The 17,449-nt window shown below is 44.5% G+C and overlaps 1 protein-coding gene across 1 annotated transcript in view; it reads left to right on the top strand.

Moving 5' to 3' along the window:
• Positions 1 to 2,001: 2,001 nt before the first annotated feature.
• The window catches only part of pak5 (p21 protein (Cdc42/Rac)-activated kinase 5), a gene marked incomplete at its 5' end in the record, with an annotated part of 94,633 nt that continues 79,185 nt past the window's right edge, over positions 2,002 to 17,449 (top strand). Inside the window, 2 exons of the mRNA XM_080744501.1 lie at positions 2,002 to 2,056; positions 13,874 to 14,097. Coding sequence (XP_080600627.1) covers positions 2,002 to 2,056; positions 13,874 to 14,097 — 279 coding nt within the window. The remainder of the gene's footprint in view (positions 2,057 to 13,873; positions 14,098 to 17,449) is intronic.

Genomic DNA, 17,449 nt, shown 5'->3' with positions numbered 1-17,449 from the left:
GGATCGAAAGTCAAGGAAGATTACTGACGGGTCGTCACTTTTAAAGAGACTGTTGGGTTAATTTATAGGTATAGGGTTAGGTAAGGTTAAGGTTAGGAGAAAGGTTTCACTTTTTCTCCTAGCAGCTTTGTGCTGTATTTATGCAGACTATGGACTGCCGATACTATGGAGTGGACCTAGGGAGGTATTTTTGAGCGGTGGTTACACCGTCTCCTATACGTGGCCGTGTGTGTATGCGTCCGTCCGTGTGTGTGTGTCTGTATGTAGCCTGCAGGCCTGCAGTACCTTTTATGACCACACATGTTAAGGGAGGGGCGCTGTTGTTCAGGCCAGGCCAGACCAGGCACACACACACACACACACGCACGCACACACACAAAACCACCGCTCAGTTCACACGGGTGTGATTTTTTATTTGTCAAATAAAAAAGCAGATTTTTTTTTTACTGTGAAATGGCTCATATTTATCCGGACAAGCGACTTTTATGCCTGGACAAGTGATTGGAAAATGCACCTCAAAAAGTTAATGTCAAGCCCTGGTTCAGGTCAGGAGTCTAGGATTTAGGGTTAGGGTTAGAATTAGGGTTAGGGTTAGAGTTCAGGGAATTAATGCAGTCTGCGGGAATCAGTTTTGTCCTCACAAGTATATGCATTGGCATGCTGTGTGTGTGTGTGTGTGTGTGTGTGTGTGTGTGTGTGTGTGTGTGTGTGTGTGTGTGTGTGTGTGTGTGTGTGTGTGTGTGTGTGTGTGTGTGTGTGTGTGTGTGTGTGTGTGTGTGTGTGTGTGTGTTGTCACTCAGTGCAGTGTCTGCCTGTGGTTGTCACTGCAAGTGTCCCCTCGGTGTCGGCAAGCGTCCAGACTTTGTCACCATCACCAACCGGAACAGCTGTTTCCTTCTCTCTCTCTCTCTCTCTCTCTCTATCTCTCTCTCTCTCTCTCTCTCTCTCTCTCTCTCTCCACTGCTCCTCAACTTCTCAATCAATCCCTTCTGTCTGGGGAGCTTGACACGGAACTGTCTATACACGCTAATTTGCGCCTGGCCCTGTATACTGTATGTACGTATATGTGTGTGTGTGTGTGTGTGTGTGTGTGTGTGTGTGTGTGTGTGTGTGTGTGTGTGTGTGTGTGTGTGTGTGTGTGTGTGTGTGTGTGTGTGTGTGTGTGTGTGTGTGTGTGTGTGTGTCTTTGCACATCCGTATGCATGTTTAGTGTGAGCAGTTTGTATCTGTGTGATAACCAAAACATTATTCATTTATTTTTATACACTCCCATTACTGGTACACATCTGCAGGTTCACTGGATAGTACACACTACATAGTACTGTGTTTACTCTATGTGTGTGTGCGTGTGTAGTAATAGTGTGCCTGTGTGTCTGTATTGTAGAGCTCCCCATCCAGGGCAGCATGTGATCACAGGACACATGCAACGCTGTTGTTACCGTTGTTGTTGATGTTATTGTTCCGGGCAGCGGGCGAGCTTGACAGGCTGACAGGAGGACACAGCGAAGGTCGGAGAGAGTTCCGTTTGGAACGCGTCCGCTCATACTGAGTGGAACTGGCTTGTTGAAAAGGAAAAAAAAGGGACGGGCCCTGCTGGCTTATAGCCTGTCTGACTGTGCCCCGGACCAGTCTGCTGGCGTCGGCACTTTTCCATGGCATCAGGTACCTCGCATTTGGGAGTTATCAGCGCGCGCCGGCAGACAGGGACAGTCATAACAGGGGCAGGCAGTGGATCGCTGCTGCCCAAACTGACCAGAGGCTGCAGCTTTGCCAACTGGATGACTCTATCAAACTGTACCTTTAGGCTACATTTTCTCCCATGCGAGCAGTCCGGGATGCGGGCCTGGGCGTGTAAGGAGTCGGCCTTACAGTATGATGTGTTGACTTTGACACGGGACACAATGGAAGCGCATAACGGATCTATCAGGAATGCGGCTGCAGGAATGCGCGGCTGACAGCCCGTGCGACCTCAGATTCTGTCGGGTCGGCGACCTCGTTATTATGGCCTATCCACAGCATTTTGATTGGTTGAAAGAAACCATCAGCCTTTTACCAGGTAAGAGTTGATGGCAGCAGGTGGGGGGAGAATGTTAACGTTAGACATCCCGCGACAAAACTTCTCCTTCTGCTGCTGAGCTAACGAAACACATTATGGCCAGTGTTGTCAATGTCTACTTATCATAAGCAAGCTTTGGGCTTGTGTTTCTGTAAACACGCTTGTAAATAGTTAGTTGCAGGTTGCAGTTGTCTTGGGGCTTGTTCTAAAGTGTAGATGTTTATTTGGGCTTGCTTCCCCTAATGTTGTTTAAACCAGTGGTTCTCAAACATTTACAGGGTCAAGGACCCCCAAATTAATATGTATTTGGCCTCAGACCCCCATCTGAAATAGTTTTTCCCCCTCCACCTCCATACAAGATTTGTGTCTTAAAATGTTTCAGAAATATTCCAAGTAGCTACAGGTTTGTGTGTACAGGTTTAGATTCTTTTTTTGGGGGTCCTGGACATGACAAGACAAGACAAGACATTGAGAACCACTGATCCAGAGGGAGTAATATTTTGATAGGGCAGGAAGATACAAACAGGACAGAATGGAATGGAATGGCACAGGACAGAAGAGAACACAATACAACTTAACGACTGGGGTCCCAGTCTGTCCTCTCCTTTTCCCCCTCTACACCAAATCTCTTCCAAGGAATCTACAAGCTAGGGCTGTTGTGGTGAAGGAATTTAACCTGAGGTGCTTCAGGGTGGCCTTTTCTGTGTGATATATTTATTGTCTCCAACATGAGAGCATGTTTTCGCCCCTGTCTGCCCGTCTGTGTGTGTGTGTGTGTCCATGTTTCCGTCCATGTGTCCGATTAGTTTGTTAATAGCTAATCTCCGGCGCTGTTGGCCCTGTCGCGGCCAAACTGAGCACACACACTCTCTAAAATGACCCCAGAAGTGTTTCAAAGTGAATCCTAGCCAGGTTGGGGCGGTTGCTTCCCACGCCCTGTTGTTGGCTTGTTAATAGCCTGGTATTGCGATAATACGGTTATTGCGATAACCCTACCACAGGCTCACAATGTGAGTAAAGACCCTAGGATTAATTTGGTTAATAGCAGAATATATCACATTACAGTTGACAAACAACAACACTATGAGCCTTCAATGAAAGATGTTGTTGGATCAATGTACAGACTGATAGATTAGCTAAACATCCACAAAGTGTTTACTTTGGGTGAGCAAGTGTGTTATTCCGTTTATTTATAAGTTGGACAGTAGTTACATTTTGGATATTTAAACGCTTGCATGGCTTGAACGAAGTAATTATGGATGACTTGGAGTAGCACTTCTCCAGTGGAATAGCAGGACGGCATCTGCAGAAATGGACAATTTTGTTTGCTTGTGTTTGAAATGACACCAGATTTGGTTGGAATTAAGAAATCGCACCTCTCTGCATGTGTGCCTCTGCTGCCTCATAAGGAATGTGTTTTATATTTGTGAGGAAATGTTAGGTGTCGGGTTTACATTTTTGGTTTACAAATTACAATTAGGGCAAGATTAACATTACGAGTAAGGGTTACCTTTAGGCCTGTAGAAATCAATGTTATGGGTTTGGGAATTAATGAGATCATTAAGTAATACAAACCTTTTCGTGCCGTGTCATGTGTGTACATGCGTGCGTGGCTGCGTGCATGCGTGCGTTCATGAATGCATCTCCACTTGTTTTTCTAGAGGAATTTGTGTTCCTCTCATGTTGCATTTACGTAAATTATGTATGACATCTTCTAGCATGTTTTTGTGCCTCAGAATGCTCTGTGTCCCAAAATATATATGTAGAAAAAGAATGTTTTAATGTGACAAGCTATTTCAACAAACACTCTAAGCAATGAGAGGGTGCACTATAGCCCACTTAGCAGCCGTGCTGCAGCAAAGCAGGGTGCCCAAAATAGACACATACGTCGTACACACATGCACACCAACATACAGTACACACACAGTCGAGCATAAGCATTCAAGACTGCACTCTCATGCACATACTGTAATACACAAGTGCATCTGCTTGTACAGACGCATACAGAGTGCATTCATGCATGTGTGCACAAACATGTCATTGTGTATTGCACAAACACACAATGACACACGCACGCGCACACACACACACACACACACACACACAAAACATCGCTTGGCCTACTCTCAGACACATGCACCGTATACACACAAACACAGAACACTCCACATTTGTTTAACCATTTAAGCAGAAACTGTGGAACTACAACTGTGGTTGTGAGCTCGTAGATCGGAACTCAGATTTTCACGCATTCCGACATTTTCAAAGATTTTCAAACGTTTTCTGCAACACTTTGCATTGTGCATTTTTTGTGTGATTTGGAGAGGTTTTGCAGAAAGATATGGTATGTGGTGACTGAGTGTTGGTCGGATGAAGGGGGAAGGAAGTGCCTGCAGAGCTTCAGATGGAGACAGATGGTCAGGAGACAGAAGCAGCCTGGGAGTCAGTATCTCTGTCCTCTTGAGAGGAAAAGGCCCTGTACCTGTATGTGTGCAGCCGTGCACTTGTGATGCTTGTTTGTGACAAATGTGTGTGTGTGTGTGTGTGTGTGTGTGGGTGTGGGTGTGGGTGTGTGGGTGTGTGTGAGACCATTGCGTGCTCACGTCACGCGTGATTACGTCTGTAGCCTACAGTACTGTACATGTCAATCATGTCAATCGCTAATTTTGTCGTTGCCAATCCCCCCTCTGTGTACAGTACAGTATAGTCCCTGTCTCTGTCAACCCCTGCTTGTTAGTCTTGGGGAGGGCGCAGAGATGTCTCCTCGACAGTGATGAGTTTACGGGCGTGGAGTAACATGCCATCCGCTCAGGGTCATGCTGGGCCCCTGATTCAGCACGGGAAAAAGAGTTGGAGAGGCCCTCATTGCGCGCTATAGGGAGAGAGAGATCTCTCTCTATAGCACTGCTGCTACTCAAAGATTTGTGACAAGCCAGTGGGCCAATTACATGAGTTATATTTCGTCATTGTCGGGTGGAAACCTTGTATGTCCAAAACCGTTTGTTTTGTATTTATCATTTTAAAAATTATTTAAACTAGTGAAAACAGCCGATCTACAAGCACAAAACGCCTCGCACCGCGCGGCGTTGTGTGCTTGTAGATCTGCTGTTTTCACTACTTTTGTGTGACGGCCTTGAATGATGAAGCAGGGCTTTGCTTTGCGAAAAAATGTACTAATTTGAAACTTGGAGATACGAGGTTTCTGCCCGACAGTGACAGTTTACTTTGTTGGCTTTTTTTCCTAATGGCCGGCCTGGACCGGCCAGGAATGAACCGGCCGTTCGGGAGTCCCGCTTTAACCAATGGCCAGCACGTCCCTGCATCCGCTCCCTGCTGGAGAGGCACACTGACCAACCTGTAGGAGTTGCTAGTGCAGTGACAGAAATAGGCTCTGTGCACAGGCTCACAGCAGCCGTAGTGGAAAGAAATCTGGCCTTCCTTTCTTCCTTCACAGGTCTATACTAATTATGGCTCTGTTCCATTCTGGTCAAACAGAGTCAGGCTTCTGCTGATATTGTGCATGTTGGCTCACTGGAAAGACTCTGCTACACCAGTGGGTTTCAAAGGCCCCTTTTTTCCACCGGGGTCGAACCGGTTCCGTTCTTCTTTCCCGCCTAATTTTGAACCAAATGATTCTTTGGTTTGGTTCTGAACCTATTCTCATAAACTGGGGACCAGTGGGTGTGTCACTACTCTACAAATTGGAAGATGCGGATGCGAAATAAACAATGGCGAAAGCAAGTAAAAAAATCATCATTTAAAAAAAAAGAAAAGAAAATGGAAATTGTAACTTCCAATTCTTCCATCCAGTGGCAACTGGGGGCTCTTTAACTCTCTGTCATCTCCAATTACATTGGTTCTGTTTTAAAAAGTTGTAAATGCGGGCCGGTTTGTTCCAAGAACAAAAGTTCTTATAGCAGAAAAGGGGCCAAAGTGTCCTTGGGGTGAGTTCCAAATGGCCCCTCATGGGTCCATTTGGATCCATTTGTACACTCAGAGTTATAGTGGTCCTGGAAATTACCGTTGTTCCTATTGAGCGTGGCACATTTCCTGAGGCAAGCTTCCCAGATTATACATGTCACACGTGTCTTCTTATTTTTTCACTCTCAAAAAACGCCTGCAATGTAGTGTGCATTTGAAACTACATTGCAGTGCACATCATGGGGTGATCACTGCTTGCCTCCTGTGAATTGTTTTATTTTTATTTTTGTTTATTTTCTGTTTATTTCCCTGCTGAGTGAGGTCAGCAGACAAAGTGACGTGAGTGAGATGAAAAAACCTGGGTGAAATGTGCCAATCTCAACAGGAAACAACAGTATAACTTTTGAGAATCACTCACTGTGCTACACTAAATGGAACAGAGCCTACATTAGAATCATTCCAAACACTTATGTAAGGACCACCACCACTGTGGAGGAATCGGACGACGGTGTCCAGGGACATGGGCCCCTGATTCAGCCCGGGAAAAAGAGTTGGAGAGGCCCTCATTGCGCGCTATAGAGAGAGATCTCTCTCTACAGCACTGCTGCTAATCAAAGATTTGTGACAAAGTGACAAGCCAGTGGGCCAATTACATGAGTTTTATTTCGTCGTTGTTGGGTGGAAACCTTGTATGTCCAAAACCGTTTGTTTTGTATTTATCATTTTTAAAAATGATTTGAACTAGTGAAAACAGCCGATCTAAAAGTTGCAAGGCGTTGTGTGCTTGTAGATCTGCTGTTTTCACTACTTTTGTGCGACGGCCTTGTAAGATGAAGCAGGGCTTTGCTTTGCGAAAAAAATTACAAATTTGAAATTTGGAGATACAAGGTTTCTGCCCGACAGTGACGATTTACTTTGTTGGCCGCCCAGCCCCCAAAATAGAACAAGGGCCAACATTTTATTTTTGAGCGGTGGTCACACCGTCTCCATAGCGTGGCCGTGTGTGTAGGTATGTTTGTTTGTTAGTTTGTTTGTATGTGGGTGGGTCTGTATGTAGCCTCAAGCCTGTGTAGTACCTTTTCTGACCACACATGTTAAGGGAGGGGCGCTGTTGTCCAGGCCACACACACACACACACACACACACACACACACACACGGGGGGGGGGGGGGAGGGGGGGGGGGAGAACCACCGCTCAGTTCACACGGGTGTGATTTTATTTTTTTCCTAATGGCCGGCCTGGACCGGCCGGGAATGAACCGGCCGTACGGGAGTTGTCCCGCTTTTCCCAATGGTCAGCACGTCCCTGACGGTGTCCACAGTGGCGAGCAGGAACATTAGCGCTGTGCCACCCAGGCATGAGCATTTCAATATAAATAAGGAGTGAGCGCTCTGTGTTAAGTATTTCTCATAAACCTCAACCATGGAAGCAGTGTCGACGATGACCTTACCTTGTAAAACGGAGCCCTGCAAAATGGCCTCGCCACAAAGAATATGTGTGCTGCCTTTAAAGTGTCCAGCAACGCTGCATTTTACACAGACACTGGAGTGCAGGGGGTTTTTACGAGAGCTTTACATAACCCTACTTATCAAATATAGGTCCTTGGTAGTGCTCAGCCTGTAGTCCGACAATCCCACGTGTGTGCGTGCGTGCGTGTGTGTGTGACGTTGAAAAGACTCATCTTTCTTCTTTCCACTAGAAAAATAACATACAGTATCCGCGATCATCGATTTGTTAGTTAGGGACCAGGGTCCATAGAAAAAAGCTTGTTTTGACCAAAAAAACGTAACACGGCTGCCCATTCGGCTGCCGTGTAAAGTGGTCAGATGGGTGGCCCGCGAATGCTTTGGAAACTGCTGATATCCGGATACTGTAAGTGGATGCACTTCCTCCCGCACGCACATTTGGTTTTAATGACTGTATGACTAACACACAGACCACACCACTATCACACTTAGGCCTACTTGGGTTCATTAAAGACATGCTAGCATTGAGGATGAGGATGAACGAGGGCCGATGGATCAGGGATTCAGGATGAGGGGATGAATTCGGGGTTTGAGGGTGAGTGGATGAAACATGTTTTATCGTTTGGGGCTCTAGTCGATTATGAGGAGGAGTTGAGTCGAATGCGTCTCAGCAAAATGGTACCTTGGTTGGAGCCTGTGGGGCACGAGGAAAGCAGTCGGGCCGACACTCAGGGTGAGGGTCACTGTGTCACAGCAGAGAAGTCGCGAGGCTCTGTATATGCATCCGTCGCATCACAGTCTTTTATGATCGTTTTGTCATGTCCGAAATAGGGATGCCCACGTTGAAAGTGGTTAAATAGGTTAGAACAGGTATAGAAGGTGTGTTTGAGGCTCTGTCTTTGTTCCCCGAAACTTTACTTATGAAGGATTTGGAAAGGAGAAAGGTCCTTCATGTCCTCCTCACTGAACAGGATGTTCCGCATCGCGCGCGCGTGCGCACGCACACACACACACACACACACACACACACACACACACACACACACACACACACACACACACACACACACACACACACACACACACTCCAAGTCCATGTCCATGTTAACCTACAGTCCCGCTCACCTTACTTGACAGAGTTCCGTACATACTCTTGGCAATAGATGATCAGGTTGGTCTGTTCCCTCATCGCTGTGACATTGCTCCTGTTTGGGGGGGAGGGAGTAACCTTCCACACTTATAGTTTTATACTTTGTAAAGGGCCTATTAAATTAAAGCTCAAGGGTTACCTTGTGTTTCAGCCAAGAGGAGTTGTGTGTTAAGTACTGTAGTCCCTCTATGGCAGCTCCCAGAGGTCTCTGTCTGTCTCTCCACAGCCCAGAGACTTCATCGGCTGTGTGCTGAGAACTGTACTCCTAAAAGCCATGCAAAATGACATTTGCGTCGTGTGTGTGTGTGTGTGTGTGTGTGTGTGTGTGTGTGTGTGTGTGTGTGTGTGTGTGTGTGTGTGTGTGTGTGTGTGTGTGTGTGTGTGTGTGTGTGTGTGTGTGTGTGTGTGTGTGTGTGTGTGTGTGTGTGTGTGTGGTAGAACTCAGATTTAAGTCCTGCTAGCCTTAATAATAATCTCATTTTGTGAGATTCCACCATGTACGTCAAGTTCTACTGTGGCTGCTGACAGACTGCACAAACGCACACACACACACACACACACACACACACACACACACACACACACACACACACACACACACACACACACACTAACTAAACTAGCCCTTACCCGTTCAAAGATATGAGCTCCAAAATGATGTGCAGTGTGTGGGTTATGGGATGTGCACTGTGCACACAGTATATGAGGGATGGAAAGTAACTTTAACTGGTGCTTGCATGATAATATGTAGGAGCATCAATGTAAGAAATACCCGTTTCGTTTAATAGCTACCCCCCCCCCCCCAGCCCGCCCGCCCACCCGCCCACCCGCCTGCCTGCACACACACACACACACACACACACACACACACACACACACACACACACACACACACACACACACACACACACACACACACACACAGAGAGAGCTGGTTAAACATGTTGCCTCATGCTAGATGCAGAACAGGTTAGCCTCAAGCTAGATGCAGAATAGATAGTAGATACACCATAAAAATGCTAATATACAGCATACGATTTGTGAAAGTGACAAACGGGCTTCACAGTTATGTTAGGTGTGTTCATATGCTAATTGTGATGCGATTTCAGATCAATTGCTCCAGCCACTGAGGAGAAACGCTGTTTCAGACAGACAGACACTCACTCACTCACTCAGACAGACATTCGCAAAATTATAGTATAGATATATGTTAATTAATATGGCACTGCCATAAAAATGGTCTCATCCTACATGCATCTTACTTAATGTGATGGTGCATCTTACTTAATGTGTATTTATGTATGATACACTGTCTGTCATATTTATTGTTGCTGTTGTCTTGGTCAGGTCGCCATCACAGCCAGACAAACTACATTTCAGTCGACTAAATCGACTCTAGATTTTAAAATTATGGTATTCTGTCATCTAAAACTAGACTTACTAAAAGTAATACATTTCAGATGACTAAAGCTAAAATGGAATTGTATTCAGGTGATGAAAATGTGTCAGGTGCTGTGATTCCCCTAAAATAACTATGATTAGAGGAAGCCAGATAGCGTGGGGAAAGCGTGCTATTCACATACAGTATGCAAACACTATACAACTACTCTAGGTGCGAGAGCCCGACTGCTATTGAACCCTATGCAAACCGTGTGTGTGTGTGTGTGTGTGTGTGTGCGCGCGCGCGCGACTGTGCGTGCGCGTGTGTGTCTGCAATGCCAAAGGCAGCCCTGTAGTCAACTAAACACTCGAATTGATTCCAGCTTACGGCAGCTTTTTGGTAACAGCGGGACATTAACGCCGCAATCCACATAGTGAGGCTGTCAACCAGATAGTCTCTCCCGGGCACCCCGAGGAGTCCCGGGCTTGTCTTTTTTACCTCAAGACTCGCCCCTTTGTCCGTCCACTTTATTTTGGGAATGTCATTTCTCATCAGCGGAGTGGATGTTCAACGCTGTTTCATCTCGCAGAGGACACTTTGCCGGGAGACTCTGGAAATAGTAACGGGGTCAGACACCTTACGAAGAATTCTCGCTGGCGGTCGGCCAATATGGGAAAGGCTTGTTGGCATGTGTGGGGTGTAGTAAGGACAGGTGATTGGCAGCTCAGCAGTGGGTGAATGGATAAGGAGAGAGAGATGGGAAGTGCATTTTGATGGTTATTTCATTGGACCAGGGGCGTAATTTGGGGCAACCGCCACCCCCTAGTGTTCACATTTTAACCTCAAATTCAGTTATTTTATGCATATTATTGTCCCCAACTCTGAATTGTTTTGGCAGATTAATCTGATTTCATCACAATCCATGCCCGTCCATCATCTACATGTGTATAATTTACATAAGCGTTTTATTGTATGCAACCGTTAATTTATTAAGCACTTTCAACATGGCAACATTTTCAAACATTTTCTCCTTTCGGCCCAAACAATGCGTTGAGAGCCTGCAGATCAACTATCAAACTATTTCACTATTATAGAAACAGGGCTTAAGTGGTAACCTATTTTTGCCACCCCCTATTTCTTTCTGAAATTACACCTCTGCATGGGACTACTGTAGAAGGTAATAGTGGATGCGCGTGTGTTTTGTGGGAGAACATTTCGTAAGATGTGAGGTGAACACACAAACACATTAATGTAACATGTAGCCTAAATGTATATGTATTGTTGTCTGGATGTGCCCTTCAGAACCAGATTCAGTCATATTTGATAATTTTTCATTTTTTAGATATTATCTAACATCTTACACTAATCCCTAGCTGGTTCAGTGCAGAGTCAATGGCAATCTTCCAGTATTAATTTCACAAGTGCAGTGTCATTTGCCAACCTCTCTCCCAGAGCCTGACTGAACCACACCAAAGACACGTCCGCACTTAACAGTGGCTAACCTCAATCAAAAGTAATGAACTGAACCACAATAAAAGCCAGAGAGAGCTTTACTTTGCTCCATTGTACAGGTCACAAAGGCTGTCAACAAGATCACATCACTTCCATACTGATCTTCTTCCCCTGGACGGGTGTAACACTTTCACAGTGCTAAGAGAAACACGCAGCCATGTGCAAAAATAGAGCCTCTGTGGGTTTGTGTCAAGTCTTTTGTTTTGCGACCTCAGGTTCTTCTTTCATTGTGTAAGTGTACAATGCTCATGTAGACGTGTGTGTGTGCGTGCGTGCGTGCGTGCGTGCGTGCGTGCGTGCGTGCGTGCGTGCGCCCCATCCAGGGCAGCATGTGATGTCAAAGGACGTGTGTGCATGTGTGTTAATAGTAATAGAATAGTTTGTAGGGTTTAGGCGTAGTAACATCCTTATTTTAGAAATATGTGTACATGTGCGTGTGCGTGCGTGTGCGTGCGTGTGCGTGTGCGTGTGTGTGTGTGTGCGTGTGTGAGAGAAAGGCAGACAGACAACAGAAAGAAGGATGATGTTATTTACCCATGGAGCAGAGAGAAACAACAGGGTCCTTTCACAGCCAATCACAGCACTCTCAACATGACTCAGCAGGCATATGCATACATTGGGCCTCGTTTATCAAACGCGGGCCGAACAAATTTGACCGTAAATCCCTCATAAATGCGTTTGCAAACAATCTGGGTTCAAAGTTTCATAATTACTCATAGGATCCCAAAGCGATTTCACGAGTGCAGTTCGCATTGTATGCGTGAATGGCAATAACTTATTTTTTACTTTTCTTTTTGTTCATCTTTTATTTGGCTCCAGAAGTTTTGATTGTGATGATGCAAGAGTGTTTTTACAAATACTATATCTTACCTTCAGATTTGGTACTTATACTATACGTACTTGATACAGTCTTTTTTTCCACTGTCTATCAAATGTATTTGTCAAAAAATAGCCGATCTAAAAGCTTGTAGATCGTCTATTTTTGGCAAATGTTCCGCCAAGGATATAATGGATTTAGATTATCGCGATAATATCGTAAATCGCGATTTATTTTGTAGCAATAATCGTGATATGCAATGTTCATATCGTCCCATTCCTAATTTGGAGGTGATTGATCCAACAGATCACTGTCACCATCCAGGATAATTCCAGCCAATCATTTATTTCTTCCCAGAAGCCTAAAAGGGTATTGTCACCAAGTTCTATAAAATCTGTACAGGTTTTTGCACAGAGAAATTGCTTTCCTCATTCTGTCTGTTAACAATCTACCCCTTGATTAGAATCGTTTTGGATAGGACGCAAACACGTGACACATTGTGAACTTGTAGATCTGTAATTTTCAAAGGAAGGAGGATTTGAAAACGTATAGGCCGGGAACACATTTTGCTGTTTGGGAGGGGCTTACAGTACATGTACAGTATGTAGCAACATATTTGTTTTGTAGGCTAATTTCTGATTTAGCCCTATTCTATAGGTTAGGCCTAAATGGGTTAAATGGGACCTTCTACACAATGAGTCATTTTGCTTTTGGTACACTAAGTACATTTTGATGCCAATAGTTTTGTACTTTTACTCAACTAAATTGTAATACCGAACTTGTACTTGTAACAGATTATTTCTACAATAGGGTATTGATACTTATTTTTTTATTAATTGTTTAAAAACAATACAATTATGCCAGCATAACACAGCATATGGGCAGGCCTATTGATACTTTTATTAAACTAAAACATTTTTGTACCTTTTCCACCACTCATCGTGAGATCCAGAGATTGAGAATCATCCTCAGTAATTCATTTGGAGATGACTGTCTGTTTTTAGAGGAGAAAAAAGGGAACCTCAGTGATATTGGAGGTGGCATTGGATTAGCAATGGAGATTGATTCCTTTTGGTAGATTTGTACAGACAGCTGGCATCGTTAGAGAGCTGGCTGTTGATGTAATGAAATGCTAAATTCTCTCTTCACATCTATTGAAAACCTGGAGACACTGGTGGTGTTTATTCAGCGTTGCTTTAAACGTGTAAAAAAAAAAACGCATTTGATGACAAGTATAAATCGCAAAAGAATAACCTACTGCCAAAGCAAATTGTGCAGTGTATTTTTGCTTTTGATGATTGTCGAGGCTGAATTGAGAGTGTATCAGTTTGTTGCAATTAGCTGCCAAATTTACCACTTTGAACCTGGCATTCCCATTTTGGGCATGTCATTATAAGCTAAACGTCCAAAACTTTCCAAAACATCTACAGGCTCTCATAATGCATCACACGGCCATTTTCACTAATCATGCGGTATGTCGAAGTATAAAGTGGTTAAACAGTGTCTTTCTCTCTCTCTCTCTCTCTCTCTCTCTCTCTCTCTCTCTGTCTCTGCTGTCGGGGTCGCCAGGTTTGCCCGGGTTTTCCAGCATGTTTGGGAAGAAGAAGAAACGGCTGGAGATCTCGGCTCCGTCGAACTTCGAGCACCGGGTGCACACGGGCTTCGACGCGCGGGAGCAGAAGTTCACCGGGCTGCCGCAGCAATGGCAGAGCCTCCTGGCGGACACCGCCAACCGGCCCAAGCCCATGGTGGACCCGTCGTACATCACGCCCATCCAGCTGGCGCCCATGAAGGTAGAGCGAGGAGGGAGGGAGGGAGGGTCCGCAGGGCGGGGGAACATGGCATGACCGTCTCTGTCCCTGTGTGTGTGTGTGTGTGTGTGTGTGTGTGTGTGTGTGTGTGTGTGTGTGTGTGTGTGTGTGTGTGTGTGTGTGTCCGTCTCTCGCATGTGTCCCTGTGTCCTGTCTATCGTCTTTGTTGGGTGGAAACCTTGTATGTCCAAAACCGTTCACCATTTGCGTTTATCATTTTAAAAATGATTTAAACTGGAGACACACAACGCCTCGCATTGTGTGTGCTTGTACAGTAGATCTTCCCTTTTCACTAGCTTTGTGCGACAGTCTTGTATGAGGAAGCAGGGCTTTAGTTTATGGCAAAACGTACAAATTTGAAACTTGGAGATACAAGGTTTCTTGCCCGACAGTGATGCTCTGCTATTAGGGATGGCCATTTTGGTACCGACGATAATTGCTTTAATCGTCCTGCAGGGACGAAAGTAAAACAAAATAGATAATCCAGACCAAATTCTTTTGATTTCTGTGACTGAATTTTGTTTTTTGTTCTTCGCCAGGCAAACCCAACCCATACTGAGGTCTGAATATTTATTTGAGCTCAGAATTTGAAATTACATAATAAAGTATTATGTAAGTTTACTTTAGGTTAACTTAATGTTTTCACACTGTGTTATGCTGCACTATGTAACGTTCCTGTACTGCCCCAGAGCGAGTCTGCAGGACTCCTGTGCAAGAGCTGAAATGTTTTACCACTGAGCCAATAGGGCCTGCCTGCTTGCTCAGGGGAAAAGTTACATTCTGTACACACACTGTGTAATGTATTCACAATTTAGGCATTTAGCAGACGCTCTTAATCCAGAGCGATTTACAATAAACAAGGTAATACATCAATACATCAACATCAATACATTAAATCAAATACATCAAATACATTCACACTGTGCTTATGGCAAGTACGCCTGTTTACGCGAAACAACATGTTTGCTGTCATTGTTTCATGACTTCAACATTTTGTGTACATACCGGTATGTATATTGATTTCCTCACAGAATGGGATTTAGGTGAAAATCTTTTCCGTCTACCAATACCCAAACACCACAGTGTGTTCCTGCAGGCAAACACCACCACACTACTCCTGTGGCTGATAACTGCGGTTATAGGGAAATGATTGGTAACAAATAGATATTTGTTTTGTAATGTAAACACTGGGCGAAGTTACATTCTATGCCTTTAAAGAAACTATGGTGAGGAGGTATTCAGTTCACTGTAAATGAGTTGAATGCAACCCTTTCTAGCTCTTAAAACTTGCAGTATCTAATGAAATAGAAATAGAAATGTTGCAGTACTGTACCGTACATACATATAGTGCTCATCACACTGCTAACCCTGATGATGAGACAAGGAGACTATTATAGGCAACAACTGTAAATGGTCGATTTTGGCAGATTATTTGTGGTTATCGTCCCAGAAATGACATATTGCGCCATCCCTAGTTCCTATCTTCATCTGTGTGTTCTCTTTGCTTCTGTTGCTCTCTGCCGGTTTGTTTCCATCTCTCTTTTTCTAGAGTGTTTGTCTTCTGTGTTTCCTCTCGCTCGGCTGTTTGTTTGTCTTTTCCCTCTCCCTCTCTCTCTATCTCTCAGTCTCTCTGTCCATATTTATTCATCCCTCCCTCTACAGTTAGCTGTCTGCCGCTTTCTCTTCCCTCTGTCTCTGATTGATTTTTTCCCCCTTCACAGTCATTTCTCAGCTTCTCTCTAGCACTCTTCCCCCCCCCCCCCCCCCCCGTGTGTGTGTGTGTGTGTGTGTGTGTGTGTGTGTGTGTGTGTGTGTGTGTGTGTGTGTGTGTGTGTGTGTGTGTGCGTGTGCGTGCGTGCGCGTGCGTGTGTGCGGCGAGTGTGTGCATGTTTGTGTCTTATCTGTGGTTTTACTTTATTGTTCCTCAACACACACTCCATCCTCGTGTTCAACTCTGCTCTGTTGTATTTCTCCTATGGGAGAATGGGTAGTTCTCCACAGCTTTGATGTCCCTTTATTTTGCTGTGATTATTGTATGACCATTCTTACATGTATGTATGATCACATTATGCTGCCATATATTCAGTTTAATAGAGACAATATATAAAATGTATATGTGTGATGCACAAGTCACCTTACTAGGCTATGCTGGAATATACCATACTAGGGCATAGTATACTATTATCCAATAGTAGGCCATACATTGCTGTACAATACCATACTAGGCCATATTGGGCGGTAACAGGAAAACTCGACCTAAAACAAACTCGACCTCATTCGCACGGCCGCGCGTTTCCCAATGTGTCTGTGGCCTTAAGCTAGATGCAGAATAGACCAAAATCAAATCTTTGCTTCTGGGGGTCCCTGGAACAAAATATTTTGCAATGGGGGTCTCCGTGGCCAAATACATATCATTCTGGGGGTCCTTGACATCACAAAGTTTGAGAAACACTGATAGCAACATACGTTTTTTTTTTCCTGAAAACTGTTAGGATTTAGAAGACATTTGTAGAATGTGCCTATCAGTGGTTAAGGACCCCCAAAATGTGTCTTTGGCCGCGGACCCCCATCTCAAAATATTTCCTTCCACGGATGGACCCCCATCTCAAAATATTTTGTTTCACGGATGGACCCCCATCGCAAAATATTTTGTTCCAGGGACCCCCAGAAGCAAAGATTAGATTTTGGTCTATTCTGCATCTAGCTTAAGGCCACAGACTCGTTGGGAATCACGCGGTCGCGCGAATGAGGTCGAGTTTGTTTTAGGTCAAGTTTTCCTGTATTCTATTGGGCTATGCTATCCCATAGTAGGCCATATACACTGCCATATTATTTGACAATGAAATGTACATGAAGACCACAGGTTGTTTGCCAGACAGCCTTAGAGCAGTTTGTTCTCCCAAGTGGCTATGAGAGCTACCCAGCCTCCCTCCTTGTGTGACTGTATGTGTCCTCCTGTCCTCCAGCCTTCTGAGTGTCTCCTCTGATGTGTTGTTGTTCGTCGGTTTTTCATAATTTATTCACTGATGTTCTGAGAAAAGGACGACAGCAAAAAAAAAGAAGAAAAAAAAAAGAAAAGAAAGCCAACCACCTTGAATCAGCCTTTAATGTTGCATCTGTACAGTACCTACATGCAGTGGTGTAAAAAGTACTCGCATTTTTTACTCAAGTAAAAGTATCAATACTGCGGTACAGAAATACTCTGTTACAAGTAAAAGTCCGGGATTCAATCAAAATGTGCTTGAGTAAAATTATGAAAGTATTGGCATCAAAATGTACTTAAAGTACCAAAAGTAAAAGTACTAACTGTTTGAAAATAGCAGATCTAGATCGC

Source organism: Nannobrachium achirus (assembly GCF_963921795.1).
Source record: "Nannobrachium achirus genome assembly, chromosome: 16".
NCBI classification, from domain to species: domain Eukaryota; kingdom Metazoa; phylum Chordata; class Actinopteri; order Myctophiformes; family Myctophidae; genus Nannobrachium; species Nannobrachium achirus.
Note: the sequence above shows the minus strand (reverse complement) of the source record. Positions and strands in the feature narration are given on the sequence as shown.